The 14,975-nt window shown below is 44.9% G+C and overlaps 1 protein-coding gene across 11 annotated transcripts in view; it reads left to right on the forward strand.

Annotated features, from left to right (window-relative positions):
* TBC1D1 (TBC1 domain family member 1) overlaps window positions 1–14,975 on the forward strand; it is a 230,172-nt gene that overhangs the window by 157,360 nt on the left and 57,837 nt on the right. For 7 of the 11 annotated variants that reach the window (XM_073805150.1, XM_073805147.1, XM_073805143.1 and 4 more), the window contains 2 exons: window positions 827–946; window positions 1,940–2,079. In XM_073805150.1, coding sequence (XP_073661251.1) covers window positions 827–946; window positions 1,940–2,079 — 260 coding nt within the window. The remainder of the gene's footprint in view (window positions 1–826; window positions 947–1,939; window positions 2,080–14,975) is intronic. The other 4 variants (XM_073805146.1, XM_073805148.1, XM_073805149.1 and 1 more) reach the window with 1 other exon arrangement.

Raw genomic sequence — 14,975 nt, forward strand, 5'->3', positions numbered from 1 at the left:
GTCGTTCGTCTTCCTGGGATGCTCACGCAGAGAGAGTGTGCTGAATGTCCACACAAGGACCCCGGGGCCACCGCTTGTGTGTGTGTGCGTGTGTGTGTGTGTGTGTGTGTGCTTGTCTGGTTTTGGTTTTCCTATTTTCAGTCTATCATTTGAATCTACTTAATTTTACTGTTGATTAATTCCCTCAAAATTATTATGAAAACAGTCTTGATGGCAAATTATTTTTTATATACTTATTTTCACATTCCCCTGCCCTAGTGTACACACACACACACACACACACACCCACACACACACACGTTAACAGCAATGTGCTTGATCATATACATTGCGATTTGTGCCATATCAGAAACTTCCTCATTAATTTAGGAAAATTATTTTTCTACTTTGGAAGGAAGGAGTCATTTTGGATGATGGACTGAATTTTTTATTGTTGTGGTTTTGTTTTTATTTTGGTCAGAATGCTTTACATGAGATCTACCCTCTTAACACATTTTTTGCGTGTTCACGGTATGACTAACTATGGGCAGAGTGTTGTAACTGCAGGCACAATGGTGCACAGCACATCTTTAGAATTTATTCATCTTATGTAACTGGACTGATGTTTGTTAATTAGTTCATTGATTCCATTCATTTAAAATAATAGAATTTTATTGACTGAAATGAAAGTTAAATCTCATTTGTAAACTATTTTTGATTTCTTACCTGCTTTAATTTTCTTAGCCTTAGAACTATAAAATGTTTCTTCTGTTTTGAAGGTTATGTTTTATACTTTGTGTGTTTGTGTTTCTTTATCCTAAACTCTTTTTTTCAACCACACTCTCAGCATCTCCTACCGTAATGCCCTGCGGAAAAAACTTCATTCTTCTTCCTCTGTGCCAAATTTTCTAAAATTTCTGGCTCCTGTAGATGAAAATAACACCTCTGACTTTATGAACACAAAAAGGTAGAGTTTAATTTAGATATATCAAGTCTGGGTAGAAGTGTTGATTGTTAGACATATAGGGATTTTTCATCTGTACTTTCGCCATTTAAAAAATCATTTTCGCTAGATCTATTGTATCTTCTTTCTTATAATTTTTCTTACTGATGATGTGATTTAAAAAAATGTGGAGTCAACATGTTATCCAGTTTTGACTAGGATTAGTTTATTAATACATGGTTATTTTCAGTAAATTAAAGAAAGTCTTAACCATTGTCTCTAAATGATAGAAGTGTTTCTGGATAATGAGCATATATGGCTGCCAGTAAATCAGTCAGGATGTTTGATCTCCAAGTTCAGATGATTGTTCAGTTGTTGGTATATATTCAGGTGTAAGTTACAAGGGGTTCCCCAAGTTGTCCTGTGAATAGAAAGGAAATCAGTGATTGTGTTTATGTATATTGAAAACTATATTTTGCAGTTTAAAACATACAGATGGTAAAAGTCATTATTAGCAAGTGACTGCATAATTATTGCCCTTGCTGGTTCTGTGTAATTTAACGGTTTTTTTTTTCTTTTTTTTTTTTTTTTTTTGTGATGATCCTTGGAGACGCAGGCCTATGCTAAGAAAATCTCCCCTCACACAGACTAGGGGAGATTGTGGCCTGGGTGACAGCGCCCCCTTTAGGCCGTCTCTCTTTTCTGAAGTGGCACCAAGAGAGGCCCAATTGGAAGCCAAGATCCATGGAGTGTAGTTCTTAATATCTTTTACCATAAAAATAAATTAAGGACATGTACCCTGACTCTTTCCATAAAAAGCACCCTGTCAGAAAGCAGTCCTGTGGGAGTGTTGCCCCACTGCGAGTTTGATTTGATGCCTGTGATTATCTAGTTATGTTTGCTGGTACAAAGATAATTTATAATTTAGTGCTCTGTTTAAAAAACAAAAAAAAGTCAAGCTAAAATACCTGCTTATATCTCCTCACCAGTCATAAATCAATTGTCTTCTAATTTTAGGGACTTTGAGTCCAAAGCCAGCCATCTTGGTGACGCCAGCGGGACCCCCGTAAAGACACGGAGACACTCGTGGAGGCAGCAGATCTTCCTTCGAGTGGCCACCCCGCAGAAAGCCTGCGATTCTCCCGGCAGACACGAAGGTAAGGCCCACCCCCAACGTAAAGCTAGATCCTGGCTCGAGTTTCATCTGTAGCAAAAGCACATTTGGTGGAAGAAGAGGTGAAGTGAGATCTCAAGTCAAAATCATCCCCTGATTTTAAAGTTCCCTGGTTGAGAAGCTCAAATGGCAATGACTGTCACTGTTTCCAGCGGATCTGTTTTCCCTGTCTGCAACTGAAGTGTAGGTTTCCACCCTACCTCAGCATGGTGTGGTTTTAGAGGTACCTCTATCCCACTGGTCACACCTGTGATGATCTGTGCCTTGTCATTTGCTGTCACTCAATCTGGTGTCACAGGAGGACTCTCTCTCATCCTTCTTGTGTCCCCTAAAGAAATACAGGCAGACCTCAGAGATATTATGGGTTAGGGTTCCAGACCAGCACAATAAGAAGAATATTGCAATAAGGCAAATCACACAAATGTTGTCATTTCCCAGTGCACACATAAAAGTTATGTTTACCCTATAGTATAGACACTATAATGTAGTCTTTTAAGTGTGCCATAGCATTATGTCTAAAAGAGACATACATACCTTACCTAAAAATACCTTGATTGCTAAAAAATGCTAACTATCATCTGACAATTCAGGGTTGCCACAGACATTCAGTTTCTAAAAAATGCAGTGTCTGTGAAGTACAGTAGAGCTAATAAGCACAATAAAACAAGGTATGCCTGTATAGGACGTGCTAAAGTTGATCTTTAGGCCTTTGTATGCTGAGTTATAATGTAAAAGAGGAGTTTAAATGCAGTTCCTCGGAGTAAAATTAAGATTTTTCTCTGCCCAGTGATATAAACTTTCAACAGTAGATATTTATTTTCCTTAGTGTTCCTTAATCAGAAAACATTTTTCCCTTATAAAAGCACAGCAAAACAGACCTCCAAAGATGACTTGAATTCCTCAGATTGCAAGAGTGCACGTAGTGGAGACTCACTCTTGTCCCTCGACACACTTCTTCGTGTCTCTTAGGAAGCAGCCAAGGCTAACCCAGGAGTGTTCAGACTAGGTTCCCTGCAGCTGTCTTGGGGGAGGAGGTGCTGTTGGAGGAACCCTCCCTTCCTGCTCCCGTCCCGCCATTGTTGTTTCTTCTCTCTCCCTCCCCGCCTCTCTCCCCCAGAGTTCTTAATATTTGATTCGGATAATGAGTCCTCTGCCAAATTAAACAAGAGTCTGGTTTGGGCTCAGCTCACTTTGTGATACAAATCATAGAACTTCATTTGTACTTAGTTCCTTTGGTTATAAAATGGTTACAGTAGTGTTGGCTCTTCACATCTCATGGAATCACATTAAATGATAAATGTGAAAGTGCTTTGGAAACCTAAAGATGTATCTCGTGTCAAGTGGTAATATTTTTGTTACTGTTATTGCGTTTGCAGCAGTGGTGTGTTTAGCTTCCTATACCAGTGTTCCCTAGCAGGAGCAATGTAAAGGAGTGCTGGCTTTATTCATTCAGGGTGATTAAAAAATTTTTTTAGTAAATTGAGTTATTTCAGTTTGTATCATTTTAGACACTTTTAAAGATTTCATTTTCATGTTGTAGATTGCCTACTAATGTCCAACAGCCAGATGGTGTAACCTAGTTCCCTCCTTTTTAAACTTGTAAAATTCTAAGCCAAAGGGGTTGCTGCAGTAGTGGCTGTAGAAAAGAGCAGGCTCGTAAAATGCACAGCTCCCGGTTGGAGCTCTGGCCTCTGAGGAAGTGGCTGGTGTCTACAGGCCCCACCCTGGTGCCACTCTTTTCCCATACTTCCTGGAAGTACAGTGAGTTTCTAGACGGGACCCGCACTGGTATCTCCTGGTCGGCGTCTGGGGGACCTGAGTCAGAAGATTAGTCGGTGCTGGCAAATGCTCGATTCTCTGGAGAACCCCAGGATAAAATAGGCAAGGAGATGACACTGTGGGCGGCGTGAGACAATGTGATCTTGTGTCACCCCAGCAGGTAGAAAGGGAACGGGGAAGAACGCCATAGTTTGTGTCTGAATTCTCTTTTTAAAAGTTAAGCAGAAAACTTCTCTTTTTAATTGGTTTAGTCTGGGAATATTGTAAGAAATGGATATTTAACTCCATGTTGCATTGTTATTGATAATGTTTGCCGTGGACAGGGTTCTTTGGTGAATCCTGGGCCCTCGGACCCAGCTGGGCAGAAGTTTGCAGGGAATGAGATGGGATAAGTCGTTATTGCCCCAGAGGTCAGAGCACTGAGCAGATCCGTCCAGTACCCTGCGGGCCGGGCGGCATGGTCTCCAGGGAACTGGGAACCCAGGACTTGGTGGGTCCATCTCCCCTGCTGGAAATGGTACTAAAAGTAGTGCCCCAATGTCTGCCTGACAGGCCCCCCAGGATCACCTGCTTGTTTGTAGGAAAGCAGAGAGCTGACCTCTTCATCGTGGTCTGAGGTGGTCATGAAGATGAACTTAGGGAAAGAATTTAGAGCTCATTCAGGGAAACCTCCTCTGAAAGCAGGAGCGGAGTGTCTGCATCCAAATCCCAGCTTTTCCCCTCAGGAGCCGTGATCTGGAACCAGCTGTCTAATTTCTCACCTATGATATAGGGTTAATTATGCCTCTTGCCACACTGATTGAGGTAGGGGAGTGTGATGTTTTTATTGGCATTTTTTTTAAGAATTGAAGAATTCACAAGATTAGAAAGACTTATCAGTGGTGCACACGTTTCTGGTATCAAGTCACCTTCCCCGTGTGGAAATCCTGGTGCTCCCGCCGGAAGCTTCTCTGGCCTCGGCCCCTCTGCAGGGGGTTGCCGTGGAGCCGCCGGCCCGCGCCGTCCTGCCGCTGGAGCCCCGGAGGAGCTGCTGTGCTGACTGGCTGGGGTTTTGATTCTCTGGCGGCCAGTGTGAGCCATGGCCATGCCTGGAATGCTCTTCCACTGATACAACCATGACTAAGTCCCTCACCTGCTTCAGATTATTGTTGAAAATCACCTTTTCACTGAAGCTGCACTGGCCGCTGTATTTCAAGTGGCACCCCACCCCATCAGACATTCCTAATCTTATCCTGATTTTTCCCATAGCATTTATCTCTTTGAAACATACTCTAGTTATTTACTTATTCATTATCTCTATCACCAGGTTCCCCAGTCCACAGGCTATATGACTTTTAAGGGAAGGCAAGTAAATTGCTCAGATTCTTACAAGCTTAATATTTGGTCCTTAGTGATTTCTCAACTCCCTCCTCCTTCCTCTTCTTCCTGCTTATGTCCTTTCTGCTCTTACTTCAGAAATGCTGCCTGAATTTTTAAATTATGTGGTAGGTACTCTGCGTATGAAAGAGAGAGGTAAGAGAAAATAAAAGCATTTACAACTCTAAATTGGTATAATAATAATAACTTATGCCCCTTTTTTTTACCAAGAGCTTTACATGAGTTATTTCCTTTAATCCCCAGTCAACCTTAAGAAGGTCGACATTTTTATTACACCAGTTTCACAGATGAGGGAGCAGAGGCTTGGAGTGGCTGAAGTCACTTTCCCCAAACCACAGAGCTGGGCGGCAGGACCAGAGGTCGTGGGTCTGTGCCCTGCAGTTCCTGGTGAACTGCACATAGGCCCTGCGGGCCTGCTCCCTCCTCTGGAGCCTCCCTGTGTCGGGCGTTTGTTCTCAGTCTATTCCTGTGTCCCCTTGCCAGCCAGGCAGCAACACGTTTCAGAGCATTTTAACATGTGGACTTGCCTTCAGTTAATCGTACCCCTCCCTGCATGTTAGCACTGGGACTGGAGCGTGCCGGGGAGGGAGGTTGATTTCTTAACATCTGTCTAAATTTTCTCCTCCCAAATCAGACCTCTTCATTCTCTGCCGCTGTTTGCTTCCCATCCTTAGGGCGCAGAGAGCAGCACCTTCCACAGTGGTCTGGGACCACTTGGACCAACATGCTTTCTGCATGTTCCCCTCCAGCTGTGAGACCTCCAGATCCTCAGGCAGCTGAGGGTCCCAGAGGTCCCTGCGTCAGCCAGGCTGTCCCAGGCAGAGAGCGTGCTGCTAGAGGCGCCTCTAGGCCTCTTTGCGGCTCTGCCTCAGGGGTGGGACCCATGGGCCCAGGTGTCTGCAGCCGGTGGCATGAGGGACTTGTAAGTCTCCTTGTAAGGAACACTTTAGCAGTTCCTTTAAAAGTTTCAGGAACTTTAAAATGTTCCAGGTACTCAGAGTGGCTCTTGTGGCTCTTTTGCATTTGTATTCTGGCACTGCAAACTTCAGTGAAACAGGTCTAACCTTTCTTCAAGGGAAAAGAGTGAGACAGGGATATTTGTACTGTCCCATCCATTTCATCCTCTTTGGAAAAAACTAATAAAGGAAACTAGAAATTTAAAAACCATGGTGTTTGCAGAGCTGTAAGGGTACAAGGGAAGGAGAAATAGAATTTTCTGTAATTTTGGGGTTCTGGTTTTCATAGATGGGCTAAATTCTAGAGAGAAACGTGTTAGTGAGTAGGGAGTGTGACTCCAGTTAAGTATAGTGTGAAAGAGAGGAAAGTCCAAAGCCAGGCAGTGTGGACAGAAATGGAGAGATTAGACTGCACAGATACTGTCTCAAAGTCAGCTTGTCCCTTCCTCAGGGGTTTGTGGCTTTCTCTGTGCACAATTCCTGTGAAATAATTGAGCTGTAAGAATCTGAATTTCATGTTTTGGAGACCTAACTGGTAGGCAGTTAATTTCCATTAGAAATTTACTTACAAATGTTTAGTAGAACAAGCGCAAACATTCCCAAATCCCAGGCTGGTTTGTTTGTTTGTTTGTTTTTAACTCAACAGAGACCAGTTGGCCTCTTCTAGGGATTCCCACTTGAAGTTAGTTTACCAGAGTCTAGCAGGGTGGTTTCCATTGTGACCCTTGGAGAAAGGCGGGTGTCTGCTTCTCAGCTGGTAGGTCAGGTGTACAGCATCGCCGCATCACTGGGGAACTCTGTGATCAATAGGGCAACCACCAGTTTGTGCTTGGAGACTTGGCAAGGCAAGTTTATTTTTGTGATAAAACAAACATAAGTAGATTGTAAAGTAGAATACTAAGAGTTGCATGGTGGTTCAAATTTAAAGCAGCGTCTTCAGTGATGCTTTAAGTTTGTGGCCACTTATAACTGGTGCCCCAGAAACCCCAGGGAAAGGCATTCTCTCTCCTTTGTGTTACCGGTTCTTTGGGTGAAAGGTTTGTGAGAGACTGACTGTGTGAAAGGTACGTACTTGGTAAACTATAAACTCGACAGAGGGTGGTGTTATTGGGGGCCCAGTTAAATCTGTCACAGGGCAGAGCCCTGAAGGTCGGGTGTGTTTGAGACTGCATTTGTAGAGCGGGCTGCGGGCAGACGTTATTGTTCCTGATAACGGCCCTTTGTCACTTTCAAGCCTTCCCACTGTTGATTCCCACCACAGGCCTGCTCTGAAGGTAAAGGCAGTAGAGGTACGCTCATCCCTCAGATGGAGAGTGAACACACCTGTAGATTAAATGGCTTTCTCCGGATCCTGATCTAGAGCAGCACTTCACAAACTGCTGTGTGCTCAGAGTCCTCTGGCGATCTTGGTAGAGGCAGATTCTGGTGCTGTGGGTCTGGGTGGGTCCAGATGGTCTCCGTTTCTGACAGGCTCCCCAGTGATGCTGATGATACTGGTCCACTGTGAGTGGCAAGAGCTTAGAATGAGTGACCATGGTCTGTCCAGCCCAGACCATCTAGTCCTAGGTTTAGGACTCCTCTGTGTCTCTCTGCTGTTGTAGATAACCTAAGGCGTCACCCGTGTGTGTCAGACCTCAAATAAATCTGGGTCGTCAGTGACATTTTTTGAGAGGATTTGTGCTGCCTGGAGAAGCAAAGAGTTGCTCTGGTGGGGAAAATGCAGTGATACAAAACACATGGCAATAGGGATAAAGAAGAATCTGACAATGTGCCAAGTGAAACCAAACATCTGGCCTCTGCCTCGTTCCTGCTGCTTTATTTTTTAGGGAAGCTTTGTCCTCTGGGTGGCAGAGGGGCACAGAGAGTGTGCAGGTGTTTGTTTTCTTAGCTGTGGGCTCAGACCCTAATTGTCTTGCCTGCAAAAAGTGCTGAAAATCAACTTCTGACTTAGATGTTTGGTAGTAGAAATACTCCACAGTTTTTCTTCGTAGTGTTTCATACAAAAAATAATTCTTTGTTGTTAAGAAATAATTTTTTAGGTAACTCCCAACTGTGGAATGGGGGAAAATTCTTTTACTTACCTCTGTGCCAAGGAACAATTTTAGTCTTGGTCTAATGCCTTTCATTTAAGCATTTCAGATTACGTTGTGCATTTACCGATTTCGCCAACAATAGAAGCATTCAGGCTTTACGTGTCTTGTTTAAAAAAGGAAAACCCATCTAATATAGATAAGACTTATTGATTTGAAACCCATTGTATAAGTAAATAGTCCACTGAAACTAAAGTTCAAAGGGTTTTTGTGTTGAGTATGGCTGTGTCAATATGCCTAATTTATGATACAGTTAAGTTGATTGGATTAGATATTAGATGTAAATAGTAATGGCAAAACCAAGGAAATATAACCTGAATCTTTATAATGACTATTTTATATCATTGTGAAAAACGTAGAAACTGCTGTGTGACTATGATTTATTTGTATTGTTCATGGCCAAATTTTCAAAAATTTATATACCATTGGGAAATTGTAACGGATGATCTAAGCAGAATAGCTGCAAGTAGGACTTCACTGGAGCCTGTAAGCATCACAGTGACATCTGTATGACCCTTTGTTTAGATCCCCGGTTCTCCGCGTTCACTGTGTATCAGTCACGTGGGGAGACTTATAATAAGGGCGGGCTGCACCTGCCCCTCTGCTGTCACTGTGTCAGGAGGGTGGGGATGGGCCTGCGCTTGAACTCTTCTTTCTTTTTAAACCCACCCAAAGCATTCTGATTGGGACCCTGAGTGAAACCGCTGGTTTAGTTAGATGTCAGAGGGTGACTTGAGGCACTGTCACCACTTGGTGGCAATGTTGCTCCCTCTGTCTTGATCACCCTCCTTTCTTTTTCCAATCCCAGAAAAGCGTGCTTTCTTTTTTTCCATTGTTTTTGCTTTTGGCCTTCTTTTGGTTATAGTATGTACCTTCCTCGCTCATTTGCAACTTAATTGAATGGGGAGAGCTACCTTCTGAAATCAGGATGTTTTTCTTTGTTTTTCTACAAGGTTTTAGGGAGTGGGCAAAATAAGGAAGAAAAAAATGGTCTCTGATTGCCAGATACATGACTTTTTCAGATTGTTCTTAACTTACTTTCCATATAACTTTGCTTTTCTGTGGCCAAGAAAGACCAGGTTCAAGATAAAGTATTGCAAGCCAGGGATTGATTGTTCATGGATTTCAGTAGTTGGAAGCTACTAGCTTTTTCTCCTTTATTGTGCTTTCTTGGCGCGTGATTACAGATGGGGAAGCCACAGCGAATGGCAAGATTCTACCTCAGTTTGCTGTTTGTGTGCCTGGTAACAGTTGTAAGTTAGCGTTGATGGAGCCTTTCCTAATTAACCATTGGCATTTAAACAGTCAGTCCCTTACGCTTTGTGCAGAGGCTGGGGTCAAGGGTTGATGGTGATACAGAGACGAAATTTTAACCTCTGCTGTTGGTAGGAAGGCTGCAGGGGCTGAGGGCCGAGAGCTTGGGCGCTGGAGCTTCTGGAGCCCAAAGGCCTGGGTGTGAATCCTGCTTACGGCACCCTGGCTGGCAGGGAATTCCTCCTTAGGGCTCATCTAACTCCAGAGCCTGTGCGCCTGCGGGATTAGAGTCCAAAGTCGAAGATCTAGATTTGTCACCCTTGAACTGTAATCTGTAGAGACTGGGGCAAACCACTGAAGTTTGTAAAGCAAGGAAATGAATGGTAGGTAGTTTGAAACTATTCTCAGGGGGATAGAGTCTGTAGACATATCTGAACTTGAAGCAGTCTCAAAATCGGGGCAGGACTAGGGTGAGGCAGGCAGGCACCCTGAGTGCAAAATTTAAGGAGGCACTCAACTTTTAGGGCCCTGCAAGTATGGACCCTTCACTTACATGGCCCTGAGAATGATGATACCCTACAGCCTGGACAGCACTGCCAGGGGAGTGTAGATTAACTCAAAGGAGGAGTCCTTGGCAGGAAGGCTCGTGTTTTGTTTTAAAAAACAGCTTTATTGAGCTAAAGTTCACGTATTGTACAATTCACCCGTTTAAAGTATACAGTGTGTTTTTCTGTATTTACATGGTTATGGAACCATAACCACAATCTAATTTTAAAATATTTTTGTCCCCCAGAAAGAAACCCATAGCTGACACTTCCCAAAACCAACCCCCCTCCCCCAAACCCTAGACAACCACTAATCATCTTTCTGTCTCTATAGATTTGCCTATTCTGGACATTTTATATAAACGCAATCATGCGATATGTGGTTCCATGAGTGGGGCTGCTTTCGCTTAGCCTAATGTTTTCAAGGCTCATCGTGTTGTAGCGCGTATCCGCGCTTCATTCCTTTTTACGGTCAATCAATACTCCATTGTATGGATAGACCTCAAATATAGTCATTTACCAGTCGATGGACATTTGGGTTGTTTCCACCTCTTGGCCGTTTCTGAATAGTGCTGCTGCGAACTTTCATTTACGCGGTTTCGTGGGGTCGTGTGCTAAGAAAGGGTTTTAAGGGTGAGTGTGGAACCTCGTTCTCTGGGGGGCTTTGAGTTGCCACCCGTGATTCTGCCCATGGGGACGGTTAGGCCAGTGGGGGTGGGTGAGCCTCCCTGCTGCTGGCCGCGTTTGCCTTTCTTCCCCTCTAGGCTGAGAGGGCGCGTGCGGGGGATTTTGGTGTTTCCCCCAGAAGCTCCTGGGAAGGCGAGGGCTGGGGAACCTCCGTCAGGGCTTCCACAGCTCTCCCATTCTGAGAGGCAGGGGAGATAGTCCCAGGGCCGCAGGTTAGTGACACTGGCCCAGGGCTACCTTTCTTTCAGCTGTTCTCAGAGCTGTGTGCCCAGAACCCCCTGGAGAACTTGTGGAAACACAGATTGCTGTTCCTCATCCCTGAAGTTTCCGATTCTGAATTCTTGGTGGAGCCTGCGAATGTGCAGTGCTTACAAGTTCCCAGGTGATGCTGACACTGCAGATTTGGGGACCACACTTCGAGGTCCTCGGAATTTCTTAAGCTGATGGGCAAGGAAGGGTACGTCCTATTCTGATTTAAACTCCAGCCAAAAAAGCCCTGAGTGGTTGTTAGTAAAAAAAAAAAAAAAAAAAAAGATTGAAAATTAGAAATGTATTTTATGGCAGATTATGAAACAGCCAACAAATTCTGTCTTCTTTGCAGTAAAGCTAACTGAACATTAATAATAGCCATTGTCATTATCCTTATCATGTATTGAGCATTTGGTGTTTGCACTTTCACAGTTGGCTGGTAATCCTCACGTCAGCTCCGTGCAGTTGGTACTGTGCCCATTATTTTGGAGAGGAGGCTAGAAATATTGAGTAACGTGCCCATAGTTATTCACAGTTATCCCACAGCACTTAGTTCACACAGTTACTTTTCCAGTCAGGTCAGTTCTGCTCTAGATCCAGCATCTTAATCACAGTAATGAGCTGTTGACAGTTTTAGGAATAAATTATCAGGAGTTTTGACTGGTTTACTCACTTAAGTTAGTGTTTGTGTGGTGATAAGCTGCGTTAGAGTGAAAAAACAATTCTTACGTTGGAAGTGTTCTAGAATTAAATGTTAACTCCTGCTAATGTAGCACGTGTTTGGGGCATTATTTACTGGTAATTCTAATTTTTTAAAAAACAGAATTAGAATCTTCCTAGTTGAATGGTTTCTGTTAAATTCATTCATTTAAATGAAAAATGTACTGTGCCTCCTGGAGGGGCAAGACTGGGCGTTGCATCGGATGTGAGCAAGCGACCCCGGAATTACAGCTGCTGGCACACTCAGCGCCCTCGTGGTTTTGTAAAATCCGTAGATAAAGCAAAGTGACACATTAAACTGCTTTCTGAATGGATGTTTTTCCGAGTAAATGTGTTTTATCACTTTCATATAAATGAAAATATTTGCAGAATGAGTACTAACAAGATTTTAAACATCATTTACCAAAGTAGGAATAATGTGATTATGGTCTTACAGAATTCTGAAAATAACTTGTAGTCCCAAGTATGCATTTTATACCAGAGAGAATAATGGGTTTTCCACAGTAAGTTTGAGTATTGTGCTTCATTTCCTCTCCCTCTCCAGGTGTGTTAGCATGAGAACTTTTTTTTAATAAATGAATTTATTTTATTTATTTATTTTGGGCTGTGTTGGGTCTTTGTTGCTGTGAGAGGGCTTTCTCTGGTTGTGGTGAGCGGGGCTACTCTTCGTTGCGGTGCACGGGCTTCTCACTGCGGTGGCTTCTCTTGTGCGGAGCTCGGGCTCCAGGCACGTGGGCTTCAGTAATTGTGGCACGTGGGCTCAGTAGTTGTGGCATGCAGGCTCAGTAGTTGTGGCTCGCGGGCTCTAGAGCACAGGCTCAGTAGTTGTGGCGCACGGGCTTTGTTGCTCCGCAGCATGTGGGATCTTCCCGGACCAGGGATCAAACCCGTGTACCCTGCATTGGCAGGCGGATTCTCAATCACTGCACCACCAGGGCAGCCCCGCTTGAGAACCTTTGATTAAGGACAGCTCTGGCAATGAGAGGTTACAGCCTTACCTCTGCGGTTTGGTTTTTGGAATTGTCTTTTGCGGCAGCATCTTCCCCAGTTGCCAAGGCGAGGTTTTTCTTTTTTCCTGTTAGCACCAGCCTTGTCTCCTGCCAAGCCGTGTGTTGGGGGCGGGATATAGAAACAGTGGGCTTTTTCTGCCCTGCAAGGCTCATTAGATTGTGGGGCTTAGATTAGAGGCCATAGGCGGGGATACCTGCCTCAACAAAGGGGTATTTCTTCTATCCCTGCTAAATGGCTAGTGTGGTTTGAGTTCATCATTCTGCCTGAGAGAAATCTGTGCACCACATCCTGGAAGTTTTCTTCCATTGTCCTTAACACTCCTGTCTCAGTCACACCTGGTATATGTCCCAGCGTACAGCAGGCTACATACCGTTAGACCAGATGTTCTACCAGCACATGGCAAAGTCACCGGGTTTCCATTCATTTGCCTAATTTCCTCTGTGCGGCCCCTTCCACCTTTTTCATCCCCTTACTTCCAGGTACCAGATTTTTGACATCATTTAGAGATTGTGTCTGACTGAATGTACTGGAAATCCTGCCACACTAGTGTAACCGGAGAGGGATTAGTTTTTCTCACATAACGAGAAGTCTGGATGATGATAAGGCAAGGTCATTCACTGGCCCCGCGATGTCCCCAGTGAGCTGGGGTCCTTTTTCCTTTTCTGTTTCATCCTCTTGGATGCTTCCTGGTCACAACATGGCTGTTTCACCTTCAGCTTCCCCTACAGCTCTGAGCAGAATGATGGAGGAAGCAACAAGGAGTGGGGGGTGGGTGTGGGGGGGTGGGTGACCCCTCTACACCAAGAGAGCGAGCTGTTGCAAGAAGTCCCTAGACGAGCATTACTTGTGTCTCATCATCTGGAGCTCTGTCACCTGGTCACTCATGGCTGTAGGGAGGCTGGGCGACACTGTTTCCTGGCTGAGCACACGGCCACCTTATACGAGGGGCGCCCAGCCGTGGGGATGAAGGGGAGTGTGGACGTGGGGCGGGGCCCAGGGGCTGCAGCCTTGCCCAGGCAGAGTGTCTCTCCGCCCCTGTGCCCAGAAAGCTCCTCCCTACACTCTAGCACTGACGGACGCCTTATCTTTCAGCCCACTTCCCTGTCATTTCTTCCTCCTTTCTCTCAGGCGTGGTCAGCCTCTCCATTCCCGATGTTCCTTAGGGTTTTCGTTTGTCCCTGTTGGACCGCTGCTGCTTTGTCTTGCGGTTCTTTGTCCTGACCTTCAGGTCTGTACCTTCTAACATGGTAGCCACTAGCTACCTAGAGCTATTTAAACTCAAATGTGAAAATTCAGTTCCACGCGCTGGACTCCTTTCGGGTGCTCGAGAGCCATGTGTGGCTGGTTGGCTGCGTGTTGGAGGGCACAGCTCTGGGCATTCCCCTCATTCGTGTTCTCCTGGACACGCTGCTCTGGGTGGTGAGCTCTCTGAGGTCCCCCTTCGTCCTGACTCGACTCAGGATCACAAGCACAGCACACTGCAGGTGGCGCTTGTGCTGTGTTCCCTCCTAACCGAAGTGGTGGACTTTGGGCAGAGGCAAGGTATTCTGTGACCCACCCGGCTTCTAAAATGATCGCTACTGGATATGTACAAGGTGAGTCCACTGCTTTCAAGGAATCCTAAAAGTAACTGGGAACTTTGAAAGTTATCTGTTCCACATTCCTTATTTTACAGATGAAGAAACTGAAGCTCAGAGAGAGAAAGGGACCCGCTTAAGGTCAAACAGGTAGTCAGTGGTAGAATGAACTAGAATTGTGGTTCTCTTTCCATTAAACCAGACCTGATCGAGTGTCACCAGCCTGTTTGTTTTCCCTAATTAAGTTCTGTTCTTGCTTATTCAGCCAGTTTCCAGCTCCTTGAGAGAGGAAGCTGTTTCTTGCCCTCGGCTGTCCTCAGATGCCCTCTGCGTATAGGCAGTGCTCAGAGGATGCTCAGGAGACAGATGAGCGTAAGCCTGCCCCAGTCAGTCAGTGATTAGCTGCAGGAATCAGAATATGACTCAAGCAAGCTTAATCAGAAGGAGGCTCATAAAATTCAAGATAAGAGCAAGAGTCAGGAACTGGGACATTGTCAGAAACCCAGGAAGTCGCTCTGGCTCCCTCGCTTTTGTATCCTGTAGTTTTTCTTTTTTTTTTCCCGGTCTCCTCTTCCCCCTGCACACCAGCCTTCCCAGCTTGCTCATCAGTGTACGCGGTCTGCCAGCCCCCCGG

The sequence above is a fragment of the Tursiops truncatus genome, chromosome 5 (genome assembly GCF_011762595.2).
Source record: "Tursiops truncatus isolate mTurTru1 chromosome 5, mTurTru1.mat.Y, whole genome shotgun sequence".
NCBI classification, from domain to species: Eukaryota; Metazoa; Chordata; class Mammalia; order Artiodactyla; family Delphinidae; genus Tursiops; species Tursiops truncatus.